General features: G+C 36.3%; 2 protein-coding genes across 3 annotated transcripts; one reads left to right on the forward strand and one right to left on the reverse strand.

Moving 5' to 3' along the window:
• Positions 1-2,420: 2,420 nt before the first annotated feature.
• LOC145137595 (zinc finger CCCH domain-containing protein 30-like) lies at positions 2,421-5,230 on the forward strand. Its single transcript, XM_079071723.1, has 2 exons — positions 2,421-2,623; positions 3,310-5,230. The coding sequence occupies exons 1-2, from the start codon at positions 2,602-2,604 to the stop codon at positions 5,034-5,036; spliced, it is 1,749 nt and encodes a 582-aa protein (XP_078927849.1). The 5' UTR covers positions 2,421-2,601; the 3' UTR covers positions 5,037-5,230.
• Positions 5,231-11,810: 6,580 nt separating this feature from the next.
• LOC145137260 (protein DETOXIFICATION 42-like) lies at positions 11,811-15,157 on the reverse strand. 2 transcript variants are annotated; one of them, XM_079071403.1, is made up of 13 exons: positions 14,912-15,153; positions 14,630-14,751; positions 14,356-14,538; positions 14,066-14,217; positions 13,662-13,797; positions 13,396-13,492; positions 13,215-13,315; positions 12,981-13,144; positions 12,806-12,877; positions 12,599-12,715; positions 12,362-12,457; positions 12,145-12,266; positions 11,811-12,033 (listed from the first exon to the last, which is right to left on the reverse strand). In XM_079071403.1, exons 1-13 carry the CDS (start codon positions 14,989-14,991, stop codon positions 11,988-11,990), a joined length of 1,488 nt encoding a protein of 495 aa, XP_078927529.1. In that variant the 5' UTR covers positions 14,992-15,153; the 3' UTR covers positions 11,811-11,987. The 2 variants fall into 2 exon arrangements, with proteins under 2 accessions (XP_078927529.1, XP_078927530.1); XM_079071404.1 differs by lacking the exon at positions 11,811-12,033 and having other exon boundaries at positions 12,153-12,266; positions 12,806-12,864; positions 12,949-13,144; positions 14,912-15,157.
• Positions 15,158-27,154: the final 11,997 nt, after the last annotated feature.

A 27,154-nucleotide genomic window follows, 5' to 3' on the forward strand; every position in this document is an offset into this window, starting at 1 on the left:
TCAAAAAGATGTTTGGGAAGATGAGAATGACTTTTGAAAATGACTTTTCCAATAGAGTAAATTTGGTCTTTTTGAAAAGTCACGAAATCATGACTTTTACAACTTTTCAACAGTGTTAAACATTAAAATTACTTTTATATCTCCATCTACCCCCAAAAATATGTAAACATGTCATTTTTAGTCATTTTGCATGTAAAAATTAAACCAAACACTTTAATTTTTTGATTTTTTCCCTTCAAAAGCTAATCCAAACACATTTTAAAAAACAACTTTTGTAAAAAGTCCTTTTACAAAAAGTTCTTTTACAAAAAGGATTTTTGCCCCACAAAAGCCAAGCCAAACACCCTCTAGACCTTACTTAGAATAGACACCAAGAGACGAGAAAACTTGACTTTAAGTTCTCATTGTAAACCGAGTATTTAAAATGAGTTAGGTACTAAAACATTATTATAAATACTGATTTTAGTTTATTTTTATTTATATTGCACTTAGATTGAAATTTGTTCTTGATCTGCTACCAAATAGAGGTCGAGAGCAATTTTTTAGAATGGACGATGCAAATGAAAAACACACTGACATTATATATTGTCCGAAATCTTGAATGTTATGTTTTGGACAAAATGATTATTATCCCGAATAATGGATAAAAAATTAGTCAAATTTTCTTATTATAGGCAATTTTATGGTTAGCTTTGTAAGAAGGTGTTTTGGAAAGCTTAAAAAATGAGTTTTGAAGCTTATTATTATAAGCTAAAAAAAATTATAAATATATTTTAAAAATAACTTATAGTTGTCTCACATTTCTAATAAGTCATTTTTAATAAGTTATTCATCATAATTTATCAAAAACTATTTATAACTTATATTTGTCTCCTACCTTTAGAAAACATTTTTTGGTGATTTTGTCGAATACTAAAAAATGTTTATTAACTTATAACATTTTGACATTATATATACTAACCCAAACATTTATAAAAAAAAACACTCAATTTTTATACCGTTATAAGCTCCTAACTTAAAAAGTATTGATCATTAAATAAGAACTTGCAAGTGACGTCCAACCTAGCTGGATTGATGCACCGGATTTGATACCCATGTGAATTTGAGATCCGGAATTTAAATTTTTGAATCTATTAAATTTGCCTCTTACAATTATGCTTCATATGCAAGAAGTTTTTTCTGAAAATCCTCTTGCTCTTGAATGAGTTTGTCATCTAAAGAAGCTCAAACTCAAGGTCACTATTAAAATATTATAATAAGACTTCCATAGGATATTTACGGGTTCCTATAAAAAAAATAAAAAAAAATAAAATTAAACACTCAAGGCAAACAACCTCTTTTTGTAACACCCTAAAACTTTCAACCAATTTAAAATTTTTAAAACATTTCAAACCATTAAAAATCATTACAAGTTTGTTTTCAAAATGTATAATATCAGAGTTTTCCCAGAAACATAGACAAAACATGAGGAGCTGTACGATCACGCCTTCGCCTTGCCGCGATCCTCTGACGTACCTGAAACAATAAACTGAAACTGTAAGCCCGAGAGCTTAGTGAGTTCCCCCAAAATACCCATACCCGCAACAATACACATAGAATCATAACAGCATAATATGGGTCCAATCAACCATCGGGTTGGAATATCCCAGGCCCACAACCAACAAGTTGGATTGCCAACACACTATGGGTCCAATCAACCATCAGGTTGGAATACCCCAGGCCCACAACCAACCGGTTGGAATGCCCACATACTCTGAGTCCAATCATCATCGGGATAAAATACTCACGGCCCACAACCTACAAGTTGGAATGCCCAGGTCTATTGGCCTTCGCACCAAACAGATAAGCCTCAACCGCCAAACAAACATGTGCACATATAATAGATAACACATAACAATCTATAGACAATACTTGATCTAACAGATCTTACCACATAACACATAACACCATCCTATCTACCAGGATGCCAATCTAACAGATCATACCACATATCATATAATATTATCTTTACCCTCTAGGATACCCATCTAACTGATTATACTAGCATAACATAACCATATAATAATCCAAAGGGCCGGTCTTGGTGCCTTAGACCCTTGAGTATAGTGAGGAAAACTCACCTCACAACTGTCGTCTGAAACTAGAAGCTCAACTCCCGGATCACCAACACGAACTCCACCACATATCATTACCATAAAACCCTTTTTCGTAAATCTCCAAATTACCAGAATACTCTCAAAAGTCAACTGGTCAACTCTTGGTCAAAGTCAAAGTCCCCCGTCATAATCAACAGTCCATGTTGACTCGATTCGTCGAGTGGAGACCATCGACTCGTATTAGCTCGTCTTGAACGAGAGGTGTTTGTAATTTTATTATTTAAAAAGACGTAAGGGCCAAAACGTAACATTTAGCCAAAAAAAACTTGTCGACCTTCTTTAAAACTTTATTCCCAGTAATAATCAATTGGAGTTGAGAGAGAAAGAGCATAGGAAATGGTGAAGGATGAAGAAGCACTCGTCTTTGCATTTTTCCTTCACAGCTTTCGCATTTTAGATCTGTAAACCCCAAAATCCTTCATCATGAACTCAACAAACGATACATATGTTCTGCTTCAAAAACTACTGTAAGTTTATGCTTCTCGCAGGGGAGAAAAGCTTCTTCGAACTTTCCGATCTTAAGCTTTCTGAATACCCATTTATAATATGTTTCTCTTGTAAGTGTATGTGTATGTGTATGTTTATCTATCTATAGCTGTGTATCCGTACACACTCACTGTGTGCGGTTGTAGTGATATGTATGATACTTTTTCTATCTTCTTGAAACGCCTTTTTGCTGTGTGTGTATGTGCGTTTATTATTTGTTTATCTTTCTTCTTCTTTGGATCAGTTAAGGAATGCGATTGTTGTGTCTAATTCAACAAGAAATGGTATTGATGAAGCTTGTTCATAGTTGGTAGAGCAAGAGTACAATCTTTAAAGCGTTTAGTACAACATCTGTGTGATTCATATAATCTAGGGTTTCTTTCCTTCTTTCGTTGTGGGTTTTTAGGGGTTTCGTTCAGAACTCTCATTGTTGGTAGGTATTCAAAATTGGGGATTTTGACTTAAAACGAATCTATAGGAAACAGCGGATTCAAAACATCATAGTTAATCGATTATCAATCCTTTTACGGAAGATTAGTTATATACACCAATTTATATCAATCGATTTGGATTTTTCTGAACATCATCTTGCTATACAATTGCGTTTGGAGTTGAAAAAGATCTTGGATTTCGATTCATGATTTGTGTTATCTGTGATTTCTTGCAGATAGAAAGCTACCCGACTCAAAGATGAACCAGTTGACTGTGGAGACCAACGACACTTTTGCTACATTGCTTGAACATGCAGCCAATAATGATATCAACGGTTTTACAAAACTAATCGAGCAAAACCCCTCCACCATTGACGAGGTTGGATTATGGTACGAACGTCAAAAGTGCTCAAAACAAATGGTTCTTGAACACAGAACTCCATTAATGGTGGCTTCAATGTATGGAAGCATCGATGTATTGAAATTGATTCTTTCTTTATCTAAGTCCGATGTGAATCGTTCAACTGGTGCTGATAAAACCACCGCCCTTCACTGTGCTGCCGCCAGTGGATCACCCAATGCCGCCGATGTCATCAAACTTCTCTTATCAGAAGGCGCGGACCCATATTTAATCGATGTTAACGGGTTACGCCCCGTGGATGTGATCGTCGTCTCTCCAAAGTTTCCAAATACCAAAAATACCCTCAAAGAACTTCTTGCAACAAACGAAACCGAATTTACGGATTTACCCTCGTCCCCAAAAATATCATTGAACGACGGTAAACGGGAGTACCCGGTTGACCCGTCTTTACCCGATATAAAAAACGGGATCTATTCAACAGACGAGTTTAGAATATATTCGTTTAAGATCCAGCCATGTTCGCGTGCTTACTCACACGATTGGACCGAATGCCCATTTGTCCACCCAGGCGAAAACGCGCGTAGGCGGGACCCACGGAAGTTTCATTACAGCTGTGTCCCGTGTCCCGATTTTAGAAAAGGCGCGTGTAGAAGAGGCGATATGTGCGAATACGCGCACGGGGTTTTCGAGTGTTGGCTCCACCCGGCTCAATACCGGACCCGGTTATGTAAAGACGGGACAAGTTGTAACCGCCGGGTTTGTTTCTTTGCTCACACGCAAGACGAGCTTCGACCATTATACCCCTCGCCTAGGGCCATGTCATCATTGGAATTTGCAGCTGCCATGAGCTTGATTCCAGGGTCACCTTCGTCATTTACACCGCCCATGTCCCCGTCAGCAAACGCAATGTCAAATTGGCAACAATCAAGTGTCCCGAATGTCCCGTCTTTGCTTTTACCGGGAAGTAATCTTCAATCGAGTCGATTAAGGTCATCATTGAATGCGAGAGATCAAGATTTGAGTATGTTTTTACAAAGATCGGGTCATAATCAAACGGTGTTAGAGGATTTATTTGCAAACGAAACCTTGTCTCCTCGTTTTTCGGATCAATCGATGTTTTCTCCGAGGAACAATTCGTCGGTTTTTAACGCGTTTCAACAACAACAAGGAATGTTGGCTCCTATAAACACGAATTATACGGGTCAATCGATGTCACCTCGCAGTATGGAAGCGATTTCACCGATGAGTTCACGGGTTTCAAAGTTGGCCCGAGAGAATCAACATCAACAACCGTTTCGAAGTTTGAGCTCACGAGAACTTGGGTCAAAGTCAAACACGGGTTCTTCTGTTGACCCGTGGTCAAAGTGGGATTCTTCGGGTAGTGGGAAAGCTGACTGGGCGGTTAATGCGGATGATTTTGGGAAAGTTAGAAGGTCGTCTTCGTTTAGGGAGGATGCTGACGTGTCATGGGTTCAGAATGAACAGCCTCAGACTCATGAAGTGAACGAAAGTGAAATGGAGCAAATGGATGAATCGGTTCTTTCAGCATGGATTGAGCAAATGCAGCTTGATCAACTTGTGGCTCTAAAGAACTTAAGCTAGGAATTGGAGGTAAATAACAATACATGGCAAAAAAAAAAAGGGAAAATCTGATTATTTTTTATTTGTTATTAATATAGCAGAAAGTTATAAACTCTAGTCCAATTTTTCTCAAAGTTACAAGAATATTATTTGTTTAACACCGAACTTTATTGTTTGTCTTTGTTTTGGAACAAAATATATTATTGTTCATATAACACCTTGTGGGATATTGGTTTAATTATGATAACTTGTGTATGGGCATCATGGTTCATGTAATCATATGAGTAAGTGGTTTTCTTTTTCTTCCACTTGTTCAGTGGAAAAGGAAAAGGTTACAAGGTGGCAATGATTTGGAATCAATGATTATGTCGCATTTGTATCTTCGAATAACTGTATCCATCAAGATTTGAGCCTCTTTAGTACACGTGTATTACTTTAAACTAAAGAATGTAGTCATGTATACTTACGATAAGTATAAAAGAATTCATAAATAAGGTTTTTAATTCAAATCCATAAATCACATTATTTTAAAGGCTTATCATTTATCCTTCTTATGTTGGATGTTAGATTGTTGATGAGCACCTGGGAGCAGCATGTACCCTTGATGAATGTCTTAATTCATAGGGTTCGCTCCATGCCTTAATTAAGTTGTGTTGTATTTGGGTGGTGGGTATCGAGTTGAGAGACTGTTGTTAAAAGCATGAGTAAAGATAACCATCTTTTTTGTTATTGTGGTAAATCCAAGTCTATGCTTCCAACACTATTTTTTAATCGTTTTAGGAAACGTATATAACATCATAAATAAAAAAGGAATCTTTTCTTATACATATAACCAAATATACTAAAATATGCAACCTAAACTTTAAACCGTAACAAAATACAATTCATACCCTAACATCCTCTAAGACTAAAACCAAAACCGTAACTAATTACAATATCTAACATATGTGCACTTGGTCAACATGTATTTAATTACTTGAGGCCAAAATATTAGGTACCCTATTCCTTTTGATGTTTAGACTTCTCAATATGCAAGTGTGGTAGGTGTATTAGGCTATCCCCGTTAGCAATCCAATCCAACCCAATTTTTCTATAAAAAATTAATTTATATTTCTTCCACCTATACAATCCAATACAATCTAATTTTTTACATTTATTAGCAGCCTAACCCAACCTATTTTATATTTAAATTTTATATTTATTAAACTATATCAATATTGGTCTTTTTTTTGCAGAGAAAATTAAATTAAGTTTTTTGGTATATTTTATTTTATTTTTTATTAAAGATAAAATTTCCTTATTAACAAAAATCAGTTTTTGGTATAAAATTAATTGATTTCCCTCTAATAAAGTTGGACACGTACACATAAAGTTATTGCACAATCTCAAGCGAGCGGAGACCGTGACCATGAACTAGCTCACCAAGCATTGTCCAATTCTTATTTTTTTAATATCTTTTTTGTCACGAGCGGCTCGGCTCACTAGGAACCCTAATGGGGGTAGTCTTAGGCACCCTAAACCAAGTCTAAATGTACATGAAATTAAGGAAAAGCAACCTTTCGACATGAGGACTTCTTTAGATTCCTTCTCATTATTTTAGATTCCTTCTTTAAGTATTCATAACATGTTTTAACACAAAAAACCACAAATATATGTTAATTTGGAGTATGGTACTTAGAAAAAAAATGTCTTTTAGACATTCACAACAAATTTGGAACACGTATTCCGATCCTAATACGACAAATCAGGCATGTATACGACAAACTTTTCTAGAATGATGTATTGGATGTTTTGTTTCAAGCTCATATAGACAAAACTCAAAAAACTTACCAATAACGAAGTAAATTACGATATAAGACCATTATATGCTATCATTTTGACAAATATACGATGAATCCAAACATATCTAGAGTAAGGTTACCATAATTTTCTTGAGAGGGGATGGTGTTGTAATGAAAATGAAATCAACATTAAATAAGTCTCGAATAAGTTTATATCAGTTCACGAACTTTATGTCACGTCTCATCGGTCTGAAGCGAATCTACTTTCAGACATATCAAATTTCATACTATCTTTACATCAAATCTCACCAACTTTGTAACAATCTGAAACATACTTTATTACATCGGAATGTCGTGTTCTGCACAAGTTAGTTGTTTTAAAAAAAATGAGATAAATATGGTATTTTTGTTAACTACCCTCTTATTGTGATTAGTTTAATAAATATATTTTTTATAATAAGTCTAATTTTTTCTGACCTACTTACAAGGAGATTTATTATAGATATTATATTGTGTTTCGTGTGACAACCCGAAATTTCTATTCTGTACAACCATTCATTTCAATAGAAGTTAGAACAGTTTCTGCTAACTTTTGAGCTGTGTAGAGTCAGTTTGAGTGTTTTAAAGTTAGTACCTCAGGAGATAACATGAGAGAGGATGCCCTAGGGTTTATTGTGTAGCAATAATGTCCCAAAACTCTAAGAGTTTGGAGTTTACGGCCTAAACAAGGGGTTTACGGCCGTAAACCCCAAGGGTATAAATATGGCACTTAGCCATTTTAATCACTTTTTCACCAATTTCAAGCTAGAACTCAAATCCTCTCAAGTAGCATCCGAATTTTCCTTCTTGATCTTCAACTTGTAAGTGTTTCTTACCCTAATAAGTTGATATCTACCTTAATCTAGTGATCTTACATGATTCCATCCGTGAAATCATTCCAAAAGTGTAGATCTTCAAGTTTCACCAAGAACACACACTAGTGTTCTTGGACTTTTAGCACCTTTTCAAGCTTCTACCTAGTAAGTACTCTTACCCTAGTGTATTATAAGACTTGTTACACTTCTAATCATCTAGAAAACACAAGGAATCAAATGATCAAAGGTGTTTACGGTCCAAGAACACCTTGGACCGTAAACCCTAACAAAGGGGCCAAAGTGGCCCTAGTCCCTTACCAAGCCTTGGAAACTAGCCTAGACCCCTTCCTTGATGTGCTTAGTACTTGAAAACATCAAAAGACCATAAACCATTTGGGTTTACGGCCGTAAACCCAAGGAGAAGTGGTCCAAGGACCGTAAACTCCCTAAAGGAGTGAAATGGTGCCGTAATCTTTTCCTAAGGCTTAAACATGAAGTAGGAATGCTTCTTATGATCTTTATGTCTTCAAAACACAAAATGGTCGAGTACCATGAGTTTATGGCCGTAAACTCATGGGTTTACGACCGTAAACTTAATAAGAATGGGTTTACGACCGTAAACTCAATAAGAGTTGGTCACAAAACCGTAAACTCCAAAAGAGTTTACCCTTGAACCCTAAACTCAATTACAAGGTCCTACCACCCTTAGATGCAATCCTTAGGACTTATAGCACTTAAATCAAGTGTTTTACATGTCTTAGGATGTCTTAAATTTGGTTAATTAGTTGTTCTATGACTAATTGGATACATATATGTGTTATTATATGTTAACTAGGATCATTGTGTGTGTACAAGTCTTCACTTGACACTTAGCATCCTACATCATCCGTTCATCCAAACCACTCACTACAGGTGAGTTCATACCCCCTTAATCAATCTTTTAAATGATTTTAAATGCTTTCATTGGGGGGGGGGGGGGAATACAAGTAGAAAACAGGAAGTTATAGAATCAATCACATGTGATTTATAACTGTGTTTTCACACAACTGATTTCACATACTTCAAAATGTGATAAATTCAATGCTTTTCAGTTATTTTTACTTTGTTATCAACAAATTACTTTTGAATTATTTATAAACTGACATCAAGTCATTATTATTTATTGTTCAAAAATCTTAAAAGTTTTACAAAACCTCTTTCAATTTAATGTTAAAAAGCATATCTATACACTTATGTTTCATGTATATATGTATTGATATGAGAGCTTTCATTCTTTCTTCAGTTTCCAACACTCTTGAGTAGCAAGGGTGTATAAACCTACTTGGACATTCAATTTACATTCCAGTAAACTATTATAGGTATAGTTTAGGGGATACAAATTATTATTCCTATTACAAGGAATTTCACAAGAGTCAGTTCATTCATGAGTCTATACTACTATATGAAGAGATATTATTACATGTTTCCAGAGAGAAATACTAGAGAGAAATACTATATATATACTATACGGGACTGACCATCCTACACCTGGCTGCTAGCTACAGCGGGACCTGTTCATCGACGGATGTTCTCGGTTGTACTGTTCGGCGAGTTTCCACGCCGTGATTATCCTAAGGCAAAAGGATATGATTTCAATGATTATATAATTTTCCCTATTACTTTTATTTTGTGACACATTCACATAAACGATGAGGTAGACTATATTTTTATAATAATAGTTGTACAGGGAAAAATCTTCATTGATACAGAAATACAAACCTTCAAAGCATTCGGGTCTTGGTAGAAGACTAATTTTTATACTAGTAGGAAATATGGGATTTTCTAGGGTTTTCACACTTATACTAAATGTTTCATTAAACATTTACAAGTCTTTCATAACAGCTTTTCGAATCAATGACACCATAATACTTATGAATTCACCAGCTTTATGCTGATCTGCGCTTTCAAAATAACTTGTATTCTCAGGTCACCAGTAGACAGATACGATGACCAGGTTTGGAGAAGACGGAGCACAGACAAGACTCGTCTTTTATTTTGATTACATATTTTGGTGTCTTATTACAATGAAAGAACACTCATGTATTAAAACTTTGCTTTTAATGCAATGGATGATGTTGTTGCTTGTTTACTACTTTGCACTGTTATGATACTTTACATGACGTCCTCCACCCCTGAACGTTTCCGCCGTTCTTGGTTTTGGGGTGTGACATTTCGACTGTTTCAGCTCTTTGCTATGTGTTTGCTCTTGCTATGTGTTTGCTCTACTTAATAGGCTAATATCGTTGAAATTCCTTAGCTACCCTTGAAATAAAATCTTAACCTTACAATTGGCATCACAACCTCCGTCATGAGCGCATGTGAGTTGAAGTAGAAGAAAATTGTTGGGACACAGCCAGGGGCGGAGCTTCAACATATGATTTGGGGGCCGAAAATATAATATGTATAAAAATCGATGAGCAGGGGGCCACTGCCAAAATTTTATATTTTTTGGTCTAATATGTATAAAATGAAAGTATAGGGCCCTAATAAAGCTCCGCCCATGGACAATGCTACATGCCTACATCCTTTTCCTGCATAGTCACGTACTTCAAAGTATCTAATTATAGTTTATTATTGAACTTTGTTAGAAATATGATATCAGAATATCAAAAGTAACTTGGATAATTTCAGAAAAAACAAGATTATCCTAGTTTTTTTAATTCTTTTATTTTTTTAATTATTAAATAAAAAGGCGTATCCCATCCAATACCACCACTACACCAACAATCACCATCGCCAATGATCACCACCACGACTACACCACCAATGACTACCACCACCACCAGTAGCGGAGTTAGATGGGGCGTTGGGGGTACTACAGCATCCCCAAAAAATTGTTTTATGTATATATAAAAAATTTTATTTGTAAACATGTTCTATGTTATTGTACCCCCACCTTAAGATATTGTACCATTTTTTTTAATCTCCGGTATATGATAACTACATAGAATATATATTGATAATGTTTGTACCCCCATATTAAAATTCTTGGCTCCGCCAACAAATCACAACCACCACCACCATTACACCACCAATCACAACCACGAAACACTACCACTATTACTAGTACCATCATCACCACATCACCCAACATACACCTGTTGTCGAAAAATCAGAAAACTTACTAGGAAAATATACCACTAAAAAGTACAGATGAGGGATGGCGTAGCCGGTGGCTGGAGTTGAGGGGGTGGGTTACAATGTCAGTGCCCAGAGGTGATATTATCAGGTAAGAGAGACGATGTATCTGCCAAAGATGGGGCTTCCGGCATATCAGCGTTGGATATGCAACGTTGCAGATGCCGCGAGAAAAACTAAACCAAAAGCGGGAGGTGAAGAAAGAGGCAATGAATGGGGTTGATCTCTTTTAAGGAATATTTTAATATTTAGTTATTAGCAATGTCAAATTGACAGAAAAAAATAAACAAAATGAGGGGTATAATCAGGGACGGACGCAGGATTTTGTAGTAGGTGTTGTCAGTGACATTTTTTTTAAAGTAGTGGACAATAGTAGAAAAAACGAAAAATTCGAAAATTTTTACCCTGCATCCGAAAAAACTAGGGGTTGTCGGTGCCACTATGGGCACCATAGTGGAATCACCCCTGGGTATAATGGTCGATTTACAAGTATTTAGCGGATGATAATTGATGGAGTTAGTCTTTAGGATCATGCTAGCAATTTTTGGAAACCATAGGGATAAGCCACATCAATTTGAAAAGTAAATAAAAAAAAATTAGACTCAAATTGCAGATTGGCTTTAAGCATAGGGACCAAAACTATAATTTAACGGATAGTCTTACTTGATGCATATTTTTTTTTATCACATCATTTTGGAATGGAAAAGTACAATACTTATATTTTTTTTATGTAAATTTTAGTTGCACATCTTTGAAACTTATACATTTTAAATAAAACTATATATTATTTTCTTAAAACAACTTAAAATGTGTTTGTATTACTCGTAATTTTGTTTGGATTTTGATGAGTTTCAACTAGGGGTTCTGTGAAAATAAATGAACCCGTTAATTATATATAATACAAATATTCATATAAAAATTCATTTCCTCCCAAAGACCAAAACATTTCGTGACATATTAACTCATTTTTTTTTACCTTGCTTCCCTAAATGATCTATTCCATTCCTTCGTAATTTCATTTCATTAAACCAAACATTCATCCTTCTCATTCATACTGAATCTTTTGTTTATACAAAGAACAAACAAGCCACTATTTGTTCATATATACATGTATACATATTCATTTAGTGCTATTGAACACGAAAAGAGGAAACCCCGGCCTAATACTTGTTGAGAAAACTCCATGGTCCACTAGCGGTTCCAATCCTGCAAAACCATAAAGTTATATTATAAGTTATGAGTTATGAAAACAATGAACTTGCAAGAACCTAGTAATGGAATAATGGAATTGGCCTCTTTTTTATTCAAAGAATTTACCTCCCTAGGCCAGCTATTACTCGTAAACCCATAAAGATGGATAATGCGACCCATATGCCCACAAACCCGTAATGTGAGGATAGTAACCACAAGCATACAACACTTGCTAAGGCTACCAAAACCTGAAGAACAGAAAAAACATCCGACTTATTGATACATTAGAAACAAGAAATGGTATGGGATTATTTTAAATAGACAGAAGAGAAAATGAACTTACCATTGAGAAGGCGGAGTAAAAATAATCTGATGAGCCATAGTTGATCCCATCAAATACAAATGCAATTGTATTTATGGGTTGAGTTGCTGCAACAAACTAACAAGCCAAATGAAATGTATTAAAGATTGTACTGTATTTGACATGCACCGGACTAGGACTCAATGTCAATAAAACAAAAAATTGCAATTATTTCTCCCATCCAAAAAGATTAGACAAAAAATGGATGTATATATATACCGGGATGCCTAAACTCAAGAGTCGTAGAACTTTGGTGTCTGTTGTAAACACTCCTGATGAGAAGCTTAATCCAACACCAACAATTAATGAGAGAACAAGTCCCATAGCCAAAGCTAACTGCACAAAGTGATCAAAAGAAATCAAACACGTATTATATACAAAAATCGCTAAAACAATAAATGGTCAAAGGTCAAAGGTCAAACTCACTTGGAGTACCCGGGCAGCTGTTGCTGTTGCTCTCGTGTAATCTTGTCTTGCGAAAGCTCCTGCAAGAATCACCTGGATTATACATGACATGCATGACACAAAAGCATAAGCATTAAATGTTGTGATTTCTATTGGACTTTGACCTTTCTTTGACTTTAATTTCCAAGAAGACTACCTGGCCAGCGACAGCCAAACCATCAGCAAGCAACGAGGCTGCCACCCAAACCTGCAAGCAAATCTGAAAGGCAGCCATTTCTGTTGATCCTAGCCTGGTTGACATGGATGCTGCTAGGGTTACACAGAATGTTGCTGCAATCACTCTCATCAATAAAAGAAACCCTGTAACAAAAAAAAAAGTAATTAAACACATCATTTAGTTATTTTGACATGACAGATTAACATTTCTTACCATTTTTCAAAAACCGACCGAGTTGCAAATCTTTAATGTGTGGAGGTAAAAGGTCAACTTGCTCCATCAATTTCCATAGGAGGATCAATGAGATCAAGTACCTTCACATATAATACGCTTATATAAGACAAAGCCAATAATTAAAATCTTATATAATTAATTAAAAAAACGTAAAACTTACTGAGAGAAAACATGAGCAATAGCTGCACCAATAACCCCCATCTTGAATACGAATATTAGTATTGGGTCCAAAACAATATTCACTATAGCTCCCACCACTAAATACAGCATGGTGTTAATTAGTGTTACTTCATTTAACACAATATACCAAATTTTAAGGGTGTTTTAGATACTTTATACTATAAATAGTAAAGTAGTTTCCATAAACTATATGTGTCAAATCATATGTTGCACTTTTCATGGGATAATGAAAGATTGGAAACTTACCAATTGCATATAATGGAGTTTTTGTATCCTTAAACCCTCGAAACACTCCTTGCATGGCAAGTGATAGAAGAACAGCAGGTGCACCAAGGGACCTCAGCGTTAAATATTTGTACGCTGGGCTTAGCATCGGAGAATCCTGAATGGTTATTTAAAATAACGCCATAAATAAAGTTAATTCATCAACCATTAATAATGGAGAATATTCTTCAACAGTTATTTATAAAATCCTAAATATGATAATTAAACTGACGACCCCAACACCAATTTCAAGATGTTAACATCATCTTTTGTGTAAATAAAACTTCTTCAAATGAGTTATAAAATACTGTAGTAATATATTTAGAATATATTTTTTTTGTTAAAAATATGATATAAGTTGCACCAATCCACAACCTAAAACTTACAGATTTTATGCCCATATAATTTAATATTGGTTTTGCAGAGACAATGAGCAAAAGAGCTTGGATGAGACCAAGCATGCCACCTATCAACAAAGCCGATGAAGCTGATGAGATATGTCTTCTCCCAGTGTTATTCAGCATCCTGTTCATATCCTCTGCTCAAATCCCAAAACCATGTTAATAATTAATTAATTAATTAGCACAAAAATTTACAAGTGGAAAGAGAGAATAATATTATTCAAAAAGTCAATCACTCGAAGAAAAAAATGTAATTGTATGTATACAAATCATACGAGGTAATTTTGGTAGCATCGGATTTTGTAACTCAATATCATCAAGAGTGGAACTTGAGGTTGTAGCGCTATCTTCTTCAGCCACAAAAGAAGTTGTGATGCTTACAAGTGGGAATATTGCGATCTTTGAAGCTTGATTGAAAATAGCTATGGCAACCCCAACACCAGCAAGCTCCACAGATCCTATATTATTTAAAAAACTTCAATGTTTTGCATTACCCAAATAAATATATATAACTTGTCATATATAGAAGTTAGAAGTTATCAAATTAACCTAAATGGCCGATGAAGGCTGTGTCGATCAAAGAAGCAATGGGGTCTGCCATTAAACCCAAGGCTGCAGGGACTGCGATCTTTGTGATTTCTAAATTCAGCCCATCCTTGCTAAAAATACTCCTGAAACACATCAGATTCAACTAAATACATACTTAATCAACAAAAAACAAGAAATACTATTTCAAGATTCTCATTCGATCATCAATATCAACATAATTGAAGCCAACAGAAGTTGAAATCAACCCAAATTTCAAAAACTTCTTAATATTTGTTAAAATACCTGGTGTCCTGAAACAAGACCCACAAGGGCATGTTTTTTATTTTCCTATGCAGATACACAACAGCATCTGTTGCCACCATTTCGGGAAACAAATACACACAGAGCTACTCAAGAACTTTCAAAATTTGAGCACAAATTGGAAGAAAATAACAGTAAAGAATTTGTTTTTAATAAATATGTCGTGAGTTTTAGTAAGAGCGTTAGGTTTGAATCTAGTTATAAACACAGAAGTAACCCAAACCCCGAAGAAAGAGAGAGACGACATAATCACATAAACCCAAACCTCCCCTGAATCTTCTTATTTTTATTGTTTTAAAAATGTAGGGGGTCTGTTTTTTATTATTGCTTTTGGGCGCGTTTCAACTTCCATTTTGTGAGGAAGTGGCATTTGTGATGTTGTTGGCTGAGAAGATTAATCGAGAGGTTGACGATTTTACCAAAGTGTATTTGACCGAGAATTCACGTTATCGTAACGAGTTTGGTAAGAGGATTAGTTATGGTCACGTTATAACTTATAATATCTGGTTCATATGTCACCTCATCGATAACACTATCATAACACCAATGGGGAAATGGTGTTCCCCATGTTAAGAAGTAAAGATAGAAAAGGAAAAAGAGGAAGAAAAATGATTTGATTGGTTTGCATCGCCGTTGCAAAATGTCATAATGCAAACGAGACATGCCGTAACACCAAGGGGGAAATGGTGTTTATGGTGTTATGACGCCGTTATAGCTTGCCACATCAGTCATAACGCCATATAAAATGACTCATACCTACTGTTCTAAGGCTTTTTTGGAATTTCGTCTTTTTATGTTTTGACAAAACTCTAAATTTTAACAAAAATCTTTGTTTGAAAGGACGAGTTTTTAGTTTTTAATTTAAATACAACTCTAAATGACTAAATCTAAAAGTTATTTCATATAACGCTTAAAAAAAGTTTTTAAGCCTTTAGAATCAGTTTTCATAATTGCCCTAAAAATTTATTTATATATTTAGCTGTTTTAAATAATTTATACATTTCAAATGGTTTAGTTATTTTTGTCAAACATTTATATAACAAATAAAAATTACAGCTTCCGGCTATCAATTAGTTTTGTCAAACACGCCTATGATCAACAAAACATAAACCCTTCATTTGTAGTCTTTTAACATTTTTTGCCTGATTTTATCTAATAATTTTCACTTAATTTATTGTTCTTACTTATTTTGTGGTAACAAGTTCCAAGTTACTTTAAAATAGTATTAGTTACAAAAATTTTACGGTTTTACAATAAACATTTTTTTTCAATGTACCTCATAATTTTATGCAACTTGAAATGTATCTTTTTTTTCGGTTCCCGTTGGTTTGGTTTGGCATCTTTTTGTTGACGTGGAAAGAAACGAAAAGAATGGTGTAAAAGAGGCTCCAAGTCAAGACCTCTTGTACATAATATATGTGTCTTACTAGTTAACCAAATAATATTTTAACTTTAAAAGGGTGTTTTTGTCTGTAGAATTGTTTGGGGTCAAAAGCAATCATCGTATTAACAACCATGTAAAGAAGCGATATATCAAAATTACATTGTTATGCAATATCCAATTGTAACATCATGTTTCGGGAAGTTTCTTATTTTGGGATTGTGGACTATAAATGAATCAAGTAAAGGCATTGGGCTTCAAGGGAATAGGGTTTAGACCCAATTGGATGTTGATAATAGTGGTTATGCGATCCAAGCCCTTGGTTTGTGTTGGAGTCAAAGGCTAAAACGAGAAAAGTGATGTTTCAGACTTCTTAAATGAAATATGTATTTTTTTTTTTTTTGGAAAGTTTTTAGTCCAAGATATCTAGATAATATTGTGGGGCTCTTAAATACCTTTATGTGGATATAAAGATCGTCGAAAATGGAGTTGGAACGAAGAAGTTATGACTGTTTGAAGTTATGAAGGTTTTGAGCTTAGTCTAGTACGACGGGCATACAAGGCATCCCTGGTACGATAGGAGTACCAGGAGTACGTTGGGCGTACGTGATCATAACCCAAACCCTATTTTTGTGGTTTGGGCCTTATTTAAGCTCCTTAACTTCCCCAAACCCATTCCATTCTCGGCATCCACCTCTCCAACACCCTCCCTTGAAACCCTAACCTTAGTTTGAGCCTTGTGAGCAAAAAAAAAGGTTTTTTTTTAGTGCTTTGGAGTGTTCTTGGTGCATCTTGGAGAATAAGGAGCTCCTTGGAGAAATGTTGGTTGCATTGGAGCTTGTAGATCCAGACTTTGTTCACCTTGATCTTTCTTCTAGAGGTATAAAGCTTGAATCTTGATGATTCATTTGTTAGATCTAGCTAGTTTTGGATGTTATGAGCTTTTAGTCACTTCAATGCATAAAATTTAGATCTTGAAAGTTTGTGACCTTGTTATGGATAAAGTTGGAAACTTTATCCATCTAAACATCATTTTGATTAAGATTTAAAGGTTGGAAACTTTGACTTAATGGATTAAGTAAAAAGGATGCACATTTGGTCCCTTTGAAACTTAAAAGACTAGATCTTGGTCATTTGGACCATTCCAATGGATAAAGTTGGAAACTTTATCCATTATGGAGCTATTAGGAACTATAAAAATGTGATCTTGGTCCTTCCATCCCTTCTATGCAAGAGTTACGATGTCTTAATGGATTAATAAGTTAGGTTTTAGAATTTGGACCTTTTCTAGCCATGGAAAGTCATAAAAGTGGAAACTTTATGACTTAAGCCGATGTTTTGAGTCTAGATCTGAGCTTTAAACAAAAAGGTATTAAGGGATAAAGTGCTTAATGGAATGTTTGGATCAGTCAGCGTACATTGGGTGTACCTAGGAGTACGCTTGGCGTATTGGACTTGAATCATGTACGTTGTGCGTACGTGGAGTACGTTGGGCGTACACGGTCAGTCTTGGGCTTTGAATTCCGTTGACCGTTGACGTTTTAACCAAGTTTGACTTTGGGTCAAACTTTAGGATTTTGGACTATTGGTTAAGATTTTATCTGGTTATGGTGTTAGTGGATTGGCGGGTGCAAGCAGTGCAGAAAAAAGGGATCATATCGTAGTGTTTTAGAGTTCTTCGATTCATGTAAGTTTTCCTTACTGTACTTGTGGGTCGAAGACATCAATGCTGGCCCACTAGGTTATGTATCCTGGTATAGAGGATGTTGTTATGTTCTAGTGATCTGTTAGATCTGTGTCCTGGTATATACGACGTTGCTATGCAGTAGTGATATGATCTACCTGTTTGTCTGATTTGTTATATGATTATCTGTTTACTAGATATATATTATTTGTTATATATATGTCGACATAGTATGGTTGGGTTGAGGCAATCCTGTTTTGTGTGGAAGCCAATAAACCTGGGAGCAAGTCATACATAAGTTGTGGGCCAGTAAGACAAGCCAGACTTATGTCGTGGGCTCAGGAGCAAGCCAAACATAAGATGTGGGCCAGTAAGACAAGCCAGACTTATGTCATGGGCTCAGGAGCAAGCCTGTAACACCCATAAAAATTGAGCCAAATTAGAACATTTTAATTCATTCAAAAACCATTAAGTTCATACATCTCGTTTTCAAAATAGTTTAAACATCAGAGTATCCCCCATAACCATATCACATAAATCATAAAACATGAGGAGCGGTACGATCACGCCTTCGCCTTGCCACGATCTACTGAAGTACCTGAAACAATACACTGAACTGTAAGCCCGAAAGCTTAGTGAGTTACCCCCAAAATACCAACCACACATAAACATACTCATATCACAAATAGAACAGCCATGCACATCGGGTCTACTGTGTGACTGGTCCGCCCGCACCGGGCCTTCAGTCCACCTGGTCCACCCTCCGAGTCTAGCCATGTACATCGAGTCTACAGTGTGATTGGTCCGCCCGTACCGGGCCTTCAATCCACCTGGTCCACTCTCTGAGTCTACAGTATGACTGGTCCGCCCACACCGGGCCTTCAGTCGGCCTGGTCCACTCTCCGAGCCTCGGCACGTCTGGTCCGCCCTCTTGGGGCCTTCAGCCTATCCGGACCGCTCGCTGGGCCTTCGGGATATCCGGTCCGCCCTGGGTATGTTGGCCTACAACATAAAGCAGGACCCGCCTCAACCCAACCCCCGTCAAACAACCATGTGCACATAAACAATTAATCGCATAACAAATCCTTAACTAGACAAACAGTCTAACAGATCACATAGCATATCAACATCCTGACCAGGATTCTGACCTAACCGGTCACTAGCATAACATTACCCTATATACCGGGTACCGACCTTAACCAGGTCACTAACATAACATTACCCTAAATACCGGGATGCAGATCTAGCAAAGCAATAACATAACAAACAATACCCGGATTTCCATCCGATAAAGGGCCGGCCTTGGTGCCGTAGACCCTGTCGATATAGTGAGGATAACTCACCTGCAATTGCCGACTGAAGAGATAAGACCAAGTTGCTCCGACCACCGACACGAACTTCACCACAGCACACTACCAAAGAACCAATACCAAAATTACCAAAATACCCTTATAAGCCCAAAACACTCTAGGGCTAGGGTTTATGATAAAGGGGGTTCACCAATAACTCTTAGACATGAGCTTTATGATATTATGGACCATCACAAGCCTAGATCTGAAGTAGCAACCTCAGATCTAAGCCTCTAACTCGAAATAGCTCACAATCATACCAAAAATGCCCCAAATCTCAAATGATAATGGATCTAGATACAAAAGAGCCCAAGCAACAGATTAATACCTCCAATATATGCTCCAATTGAAGTAGATCCCGAATCTACACCACTCCTTTGCAGCAAGTCTCTTGATCTTCAAGCCCCTTTCCAAGATTTTCTCATCCAAGGCTCTATTCTCTCTATTAATGGAGACTCACTCGAATCTAGGGTTTCCTGGAACTCTCTGGGGGAATAGGAGGCTGGGAGAAGGACATAAAGTCCTTTAAATAGGGTGCAACCCTCGGGATTAGGGTTTTCTCATTCCAGCACCAACTCGTCGAGCACGTCTTGCGACTCGGCGAGTTGGCCACTTAACCCGCGATCAATCCTGCTCCGACTCGACGAGTAGCATACCTACTCGTCGAGTAGCTTCCTTAATTTACACTTAGCACCCTCCAACTTCTTGCTTTCGAACTTGGGATGTTACAAAGCCAGACATAAGATGTGGGCTAGTAAGGCAAGCCAGACTTATGTTGTGGGCTCGGGAGCAATCAAGACATGAGTTGTGGGCCAGAAGGTAAGCCAGACTCATGATGTGGGCTCAGCGGTAATCTAGTCTGTTAGTTGTGGTGTAACACCATAAATTTTCAAACAAAATTTTCATTTCAAAACACAATGAAACACATGTCACATTTCCTCAAAATCACAAGTAGCAATTTATCAACACATTTTTATTTAAAATTGTTTTATCACAAATCTAGGATCCTCCAAACATAACTCTTTCTCTCATGTGTACAATCGAGCCGGCGCCTTTCCGATATCATGAAAAGTACCTGAAACACATATCACATAACACGGTAAGCACAAATCTTAGTGAGTTCCCCAAAATACCACACACATCTCAGTAGCCTCTCATGGCTATACTCATATAAGACCCTCCGGTCAGTGTGTCTCAGTGGGACCCTCCGGTCCCATAACTCGGGTGGACCCTCCGGTCCTAACTCAGTAAACTCAGGATAATACATAGCATAAATCACAAAGACATAATGTAGGATATCACAATACTCAATATAAGCACATAAGACCCTTTGGTCACACAAAAGTTACCACTCTAGGCAAAGTATAGTGAGAAGACTCACCTCGAAAGCTAACAAGTAACAATCTCGCACACGGAAATCTCGAACTAGCCTCCGCCTAAGACATAGGATAAATATCTCTAAATAATACTCCACTCATACTAAATATATCAAAAAGGTTGCCCTCTCTCTCTCTCTAGCTCTTGGATTGGGTAAAAGACCATTTTACCCCTCCATGGTCTCCATTACTCATGTATGACCAAACCCTAAAGTCAACAGAAGTCAAACTCGAGTCAACAGTCCATGTTTGACCGACTCGCCGAGTGCATCTATGTGACTCGTCGAGTCCCCTTTGCTTCTTCTATCCTATCGCGAAAATCCACCTTGACTCGTCGAGTTGTCTCGTCAACTCGCCGAGTCACCCATGTCCAGCCTCATCGGGGAAAAACCCCAGCCGACTCGTCGAGTCAGCTCATAGACTCGACGAGTCCCTTCAATCTGATTTCTCATTCAGACGATTCAAAGCAGCTCTACCACTCCAAGCACTAGATCTAGCATCCCAAGACTCCACTGTCACGTAAAGCTTCGATCTTTACGTTCATGCATGGTAGTTTTGCTCCAACATACCAAAACATGCTCTCACATTGTGTTAAGCACAAAATCCCTCATATGGGTGAATAAATTTGGGACCTTTGTACTCTAGGGACCTCACAAGGTCCAGATCTGAGGTCTAAACTAGGGGTGTGCGCGGTGCGGTTTGGTGCGGTTTAGAGTCAAAACCGCAAACCGCACCACATATGCGGTTTGAATATTTTAGAAACCGCAAACCGTACCACAGATGTTCAAAACCGCGTTATGCGGTGCGGTTTGCTGCGGGCGGTTTATGCGGTTTGGTTGCGGTTTGTGCAGTTTAATGAGTTGTTCAACATTAAATCTATCAAAAAACCAAAAAACTGACCCGGTTAAAAAAAATTGATTGCTTTCATTTTATAAAAAACAAATACAATTTTCAAGTTAAATCGTTATTAATAAATTGTGATTCATGCTAGTATAGTTTTGTAAGTGTCATTGTTATTGCTCTATATTGCCGTTATAGTTACTATATTCTTGTAAACCGTGGAATCTTTATATAATAGTGATTTAATGTTACGTTATAGATATTTGGTTATTGTAAGAAATATATTTAAATACATCGTTTCTAAATCGTGATTTGAAATTATAATAAAGTAAAGAAAAAAAAGTCTATATATAACATGCGGTGCGGTGCGGTTTGAACCGCGATTTTATAAATACAAACCGCAAACCACACCGCATAGTGCGGTTTGATAAAATGATGAACCGCAAACCGCACCACGAAATTCTAAACCGCATTATGCGGTGCGGTTTGGTGCGGTGCGGGCGGTTTGTGCGGTTTTTTGCACAACCCTAGTCTAAACCTCAAGACAACTCTGTAAGCTCGAAGTCCCAAATAAAGGTGGTATAAACCCTAACCTTCCAAAATCATGAGATCTAACCATAAGAATGATAAAGGTGCAGGCTTTTACCTTCCCCTTGAAGCTTTGGACGAATTGACCCTTGATCCAATAGCTCCTCCTTGTTCCTTGTTGAACAACCCCTCTTCTCCTCAAAAGATGCATTAAAAATTCTAAAGATTAGCTTGGAGACTCTCATAACTCACCACATACTTTTTGGGTTTCACACAAGAAGGTTGGGCAGCTGATGAGCCGCAAATGAGGCTATAAGTTCCCTTATATAGGCCCCAAACCCGGGGATTTAGGGTTTCACTACACAGCACCAACTCGGCGAGTCGGCTCTCTGACTCGTCGAGTCCGCTCATTAATCCCACGCAGTCAACTCGACTCTACTCGACGAGTTGTACTCACAACTCGTCGAGTCACTCAGTAAATCCCAAAATTAAACACATAAATAATATACCTGGGAATCCGGATGTTACATGTGGACCCAATATGAATGATGTTATATGTTTGTGTGGTGGTATTTTTAGGCCTGACAATCGTGTCGTGTTTGGGTTGGCGTGTCACGGGTTGGCGTGTTGGTGGGTCAAAATATGTCAACTTAAACACGACCCATTTAAATATACACGTCACGGGTTGGCGGGTTTGGAACATAAACCCATATATGACCCGCCAACCCATTTATTTATACGGGTTCACAGGTTGGCGGGTTTGTAGGTCAGATTTGGGTTCGTGGGTCAGATTCCATAAATAAAATTGACAATTAAACATGAATAAATCCTTGATGGTTGATGCAAACATATCTGAATTTTAGACACTTAAGTCTTAAACATCCAAATGAAAATTAAAAACACTCATAGAAACATGTTCAAACTAAACATTAATACAAACATATTCAAACTAAACATTAATACAAACATAGATAATTCAAGTGATCTATGAATCAATGGTATATATTATATAATACTTATTAAATATTAATACTTGATACATAAATACATTTAAAAATAAAAAAATATTTTTTTTATTAAAAATATAAACGGGTTGGCGTTGCAACCCGTTTATTTTTTGAGAAACCCATATATGACCCGTTTAATAAACGGGTTGGCGAGTTGACGGGTTGAAAAACTCAACCCAAACTCATTTATTTCGTGTCGTGTCGCGGGTCGTGTCGAGAATTGCCAGCCCTAGTATTTTTAGGGAACTCACTAAGCTTCGTGCTTACAGTTTGATGGTTATGGTTTCAGGTACTTCAGATGATCGGGAGATATTTGGTCTTGATATAGGTTTTGTTTAAAAACAATGATTTCTCTTAATTAAAATGAAAATTTTTACTGTGATTTTGGGATGTTACACCAATCCCTCATTTTGGTCGGTCATAATCGGGTTTCATATGATATCTTCTTAAATTGGTACACATTGGTCTCATTAGACCGAACTAATTTTGGTAAACTATGTTTTTGTTAAACCGATTTCATTTTTCTGCCCACACTAGCTTGGTCCATAATTTAGATGTCCACCTCGACCCAAAGTGCACTTACACATACAACCATGAAGTGTTCATAACTTGACTTCTATATAGTCGTGTCAAACTAGAGGTGCACAAAATGGTATCGAGATGGTCTGGTCTAAGAATGGTCTTTGTTGTGACCATACATTTTCGGTCTGATCTCGTTCTAGACCACTTTGGTCTTGCAGTCTTTTCATTCATTTTATTCAGTTAAGATTTGGATTTTTTTGGCTCGGTTTTGGTTTTTGTCGGTTTCTTTTTCATTTGGTTTTGTTTTTTGATTCTGATTTCACTTTTTTGGATTTGGGTTCATAAAACTATGTGTTGGTCCCTGGGTTAACCGAATTTAACACCCTTGACGACAACGTTGGAAACCTCTACGCATTTGGTTCATGTGGTTTCATTTTCTTGCTTTGTTGGTCCTTGGATCAAAAAAATAAATTGTTTCCCTTTTTTTGATTTGATACATTTGTATATATTGCTATTTTTTAATTAAAAAAAGAAAAAAAATTAAAACATAAACATCTCTCTCTTTCTCTCTCTCAAATATACTTGGTTTCGTTCTTCAAAACTCAAGAACACACACATAACACAAAGTCAAGAACGCATATACAAAATAGTCAAGAACACATACACACACACTCATGAACACAAACACACTCGTGAGCACACATCGTCCCAAAAAAATATGGGTATTTTCTTAGTTCCTAAAACAAAACTCGATTTGAAATTCACACAAACACAAATCGATTTCCGGGAATGAAGAAACACACATACACATCTATTTCATAAATGAACTCAGACACACACAAATCGATTTCTAAGGATGAACACACATATTGATTTCTAGAAACGAAAACCACACACACATACAAATCAACTTCATATTCAGTTTTTGAGTTCTTTTTAGTTCAATTTTTTTTGGGAGGACAATAAAAAAGAAAAAAACAAATAATAATTCAACAAAAAAGTCGTTGAGTCCTCCTTCTGAGCAATTTAGCCACTGGCATCATCGGGACCGATGGGATCGGTTAAGACCAATTATTTTCTTCAATTATGACTAGTTTGAACCATCTTGCACTCCAAAATAGAATCGCTTCACTTCAAGACAAGTTTTGGCCGAACCGGTTTGGGACTAGGAAAGTACCAACAAGTTGTTGAATTTGAGGACTTAACCCGGATTGTCGGCGTGGACCGCCTAAGGACTAAACGGTCTACGATCAGTCTGTTCTATACATAAAAATCATAGACCAATTAGGATCGACCCAAATTTGCACCTACATGTATAACTCTTTCATAAGGTTCATTAGTCATGGCCCCTAAACCTCTAATTTCTTGATTCCGTTTCATCCTATAACACATTACAAGACTCGTCTATATTTCTTGTTTTGTTTGATGCGGTAAGAATAACTAATGTTAGTTGTGACAACAACCTATTGTTTACATGCTTTTATAACATGATTTAGTAAATTTTAGTAATGTTGGTAATTACGTCAGTTATTTATTTTGTGGGAACGTACTTTAATGGGATGTTTAATATTGAGTTTGAAAAATGCTTATAACTTATTAGTTTTTGAAAAGAAAATAAGCTTAATTTTTTTTTTGAGAAATAGAAGGGTGTTTTTGAAAACAATTTTTACTATCATAAAAAAAACTAAAAAGTCACACGATTCATTACTTTTAAAAAGTGTTTATACTTCTTCACCTAAAATGACCATAAAATGATATAAGTTTGTTTATACAACACTTTTTTTTTAAGATTTATAAACTTATAACTTCTTGTTACCATATAAGCTAATCTTTTTTTAGCAGCTTACATTCGCAGACATTACACTACTCCTAAATTTACATATTTTGTCCACATCAGTACTTCAACCTTCAACATTTGACTGAGGGACACTTATTCATCAATTCCTGAAACCGCTAGCCAAGGGCCCTTTGGTACTGAACACATTTTAAAAAACTTTTTTCTCACCATATAAACATCAAATAAACTAATAAACACCTTTATAAAAAAACATTCATTAAATTAAATAAACACTAAAGAATCCCAAAGATCCCTAATATAAAAAAACTCTCTTATTCTATAAAAAATTAAAGGGAAAATGACATTATAGCCCTATAATATTTTCGAAATGTGTCTAATCAGTCCCTAAATTTATTTCTTGGTTTTATAGGTGCATAAAAAGTGACTTTTGTCGAGTTTAAATAGTCGTTTTGGAAAATTTGAAGGGGTAAACCGGGTACCCCTTGCCAAACAAACAATTCTCTTAACCCACTTCCGCGAACGATTTCTCATTAAATTTCCGCATTTGATTCAAAGCAAACCCCGAAAAGCGTTGGTATCTTCTCCCCCACCTACCTAAGCTTCGTAATCGCCGCCTTCAAACACCCATACAACTCACAATACCACCTTATCATGTAATACAAAACCCTAATATAAGCTTCAGTTTTGGCTACCACGCTCACAAGTAATCGATTTTAGTAAAAACGGGTTTTATGGGTCCATACCCAAACAACTCTTCGACCATGGGTCCATAAGATCCCTTTCATTAGCCAAGAACAAGTTAACTGGTGTAATCTCTGGACGAGTCCTATAACTGAATCAATTCTTGGATGATCCTGGTTAAAAGCATATTTGTCTCGATCACTCAGAAATTTGCGTGTGACTGGGTTGAATCAAAGATGGTGAAGGATTTTTTAGTAGGTCTTCAACGGTTCATGAATTTGGTTTCAATGCTTACAATTATTTCAATTTAAAGGTTTTGAAGGATTCCGTTTTGATGGATGATATTTCATTTTTGTTTTTGATTTCGTTTCGAAATTGATCGAAATAAGGTGATAAATGAGCGAAAGTTGTTTTCGTCATGATGGTGTTTCGATTCGATGAGAAGAAGATAGACCGGAGATGGTTTCATTTTGATGTTTGCTTTGAATTTTAGATGTTTCGATCTTGTTGATGCTAGTGTCTGGTTTTTGATTCGAGTGATTGGTTAGAGAAGGATCAAAGCTGGATTTTGATGATGTGTTGTTGTTTTAATTGAATGGGTTTTCAATGGAGTACAAATTTCGATGGGGAAGTGATGTATTGATCTAATTATTTTTTAATGGGGTGCGACTTTTATATGGTCAACAAAAATGTATTGGAACATACAAGCAGAAAGTCATAGCCATGGAAGCCAAATCAACCTTAGTCATGGGGATGATTTTCTTTAAGTTATATTTTATTGGGGATGAAAAGGCAATTTAAAATGCTTACATGCATATGAAACTGGTTATATTAGGTATGAGTGATAAAAAGGAGGTCAACATCCACTTTATGCTCTTATAAAGATAGAAAATAAATTTAAGGACTAATGAGACCAATTTCTAAAACATTGTAGTGCTCCAGTGTCATTTTCCGTAAATTAAATAAGATGAAACCAAGAGGGTGTTTAGATGTGCTTCTTGAAGTGACTTATTGACTTATTAGCTTTAAGTTAAGAAAAATGTTTGGCAAACACTTTTT

Source organism: Lactuca virosa, chromosome 9, assembly GCF_052849685.1.
Source record: "Lactuca virosa cultivar CGN04683 chromosome 9, Lactuca_virosa_CGN04683_v6, whole genome shotgun sequence".
NCBI lineage: Eukaryota > Viridiplantae > Streptophyta > Magnoliopsida > Asterales > Asteraceae > Lactuca > Lactuca virosa.

What these genes read in the sequence shown, in the direction of transcription:
- LOC145137595 (XM_079071723.1), top strand. Translation starts at nt 2,602, where the DNA reads ATGTTCTGCTTCAAAAACTACT. An exon ending in GTTCTGCTTCAAAAACTACT is followed by an intron (nt 2,624 to 3,309) that starts GTAAGTTTATGC and finishes GATTTCTTGCAG; the next exon opens with ATAGAAAGCTACCCGACTCA.
- LOC145137260 (XM_079071403.1), bottom strand. Translation starts at nt 14,991, where the DNA reads ATGGTGGCAACAGATGCTGTTGTGTATCTGCATAGGAAAATAAAAAAC. An exon ending in GTCTTGTTTCAGGACACCAG is followed by an intron (nt 14,752 to 14,911) that starts GTATTTTAACAA and finishes GATGTGTTTCAG; the next exon opens with GAGTATTTTTAGCAAGGATG. An exon ending in ATTATATGGGCATAAAATCT is followed by an intron (nt 13,798 to 14,065) that starts GTAAGTTTTAGG and finishes ATAACCATTCAG; the next exon opens with GATTCTCCGATGCTAAGCCC.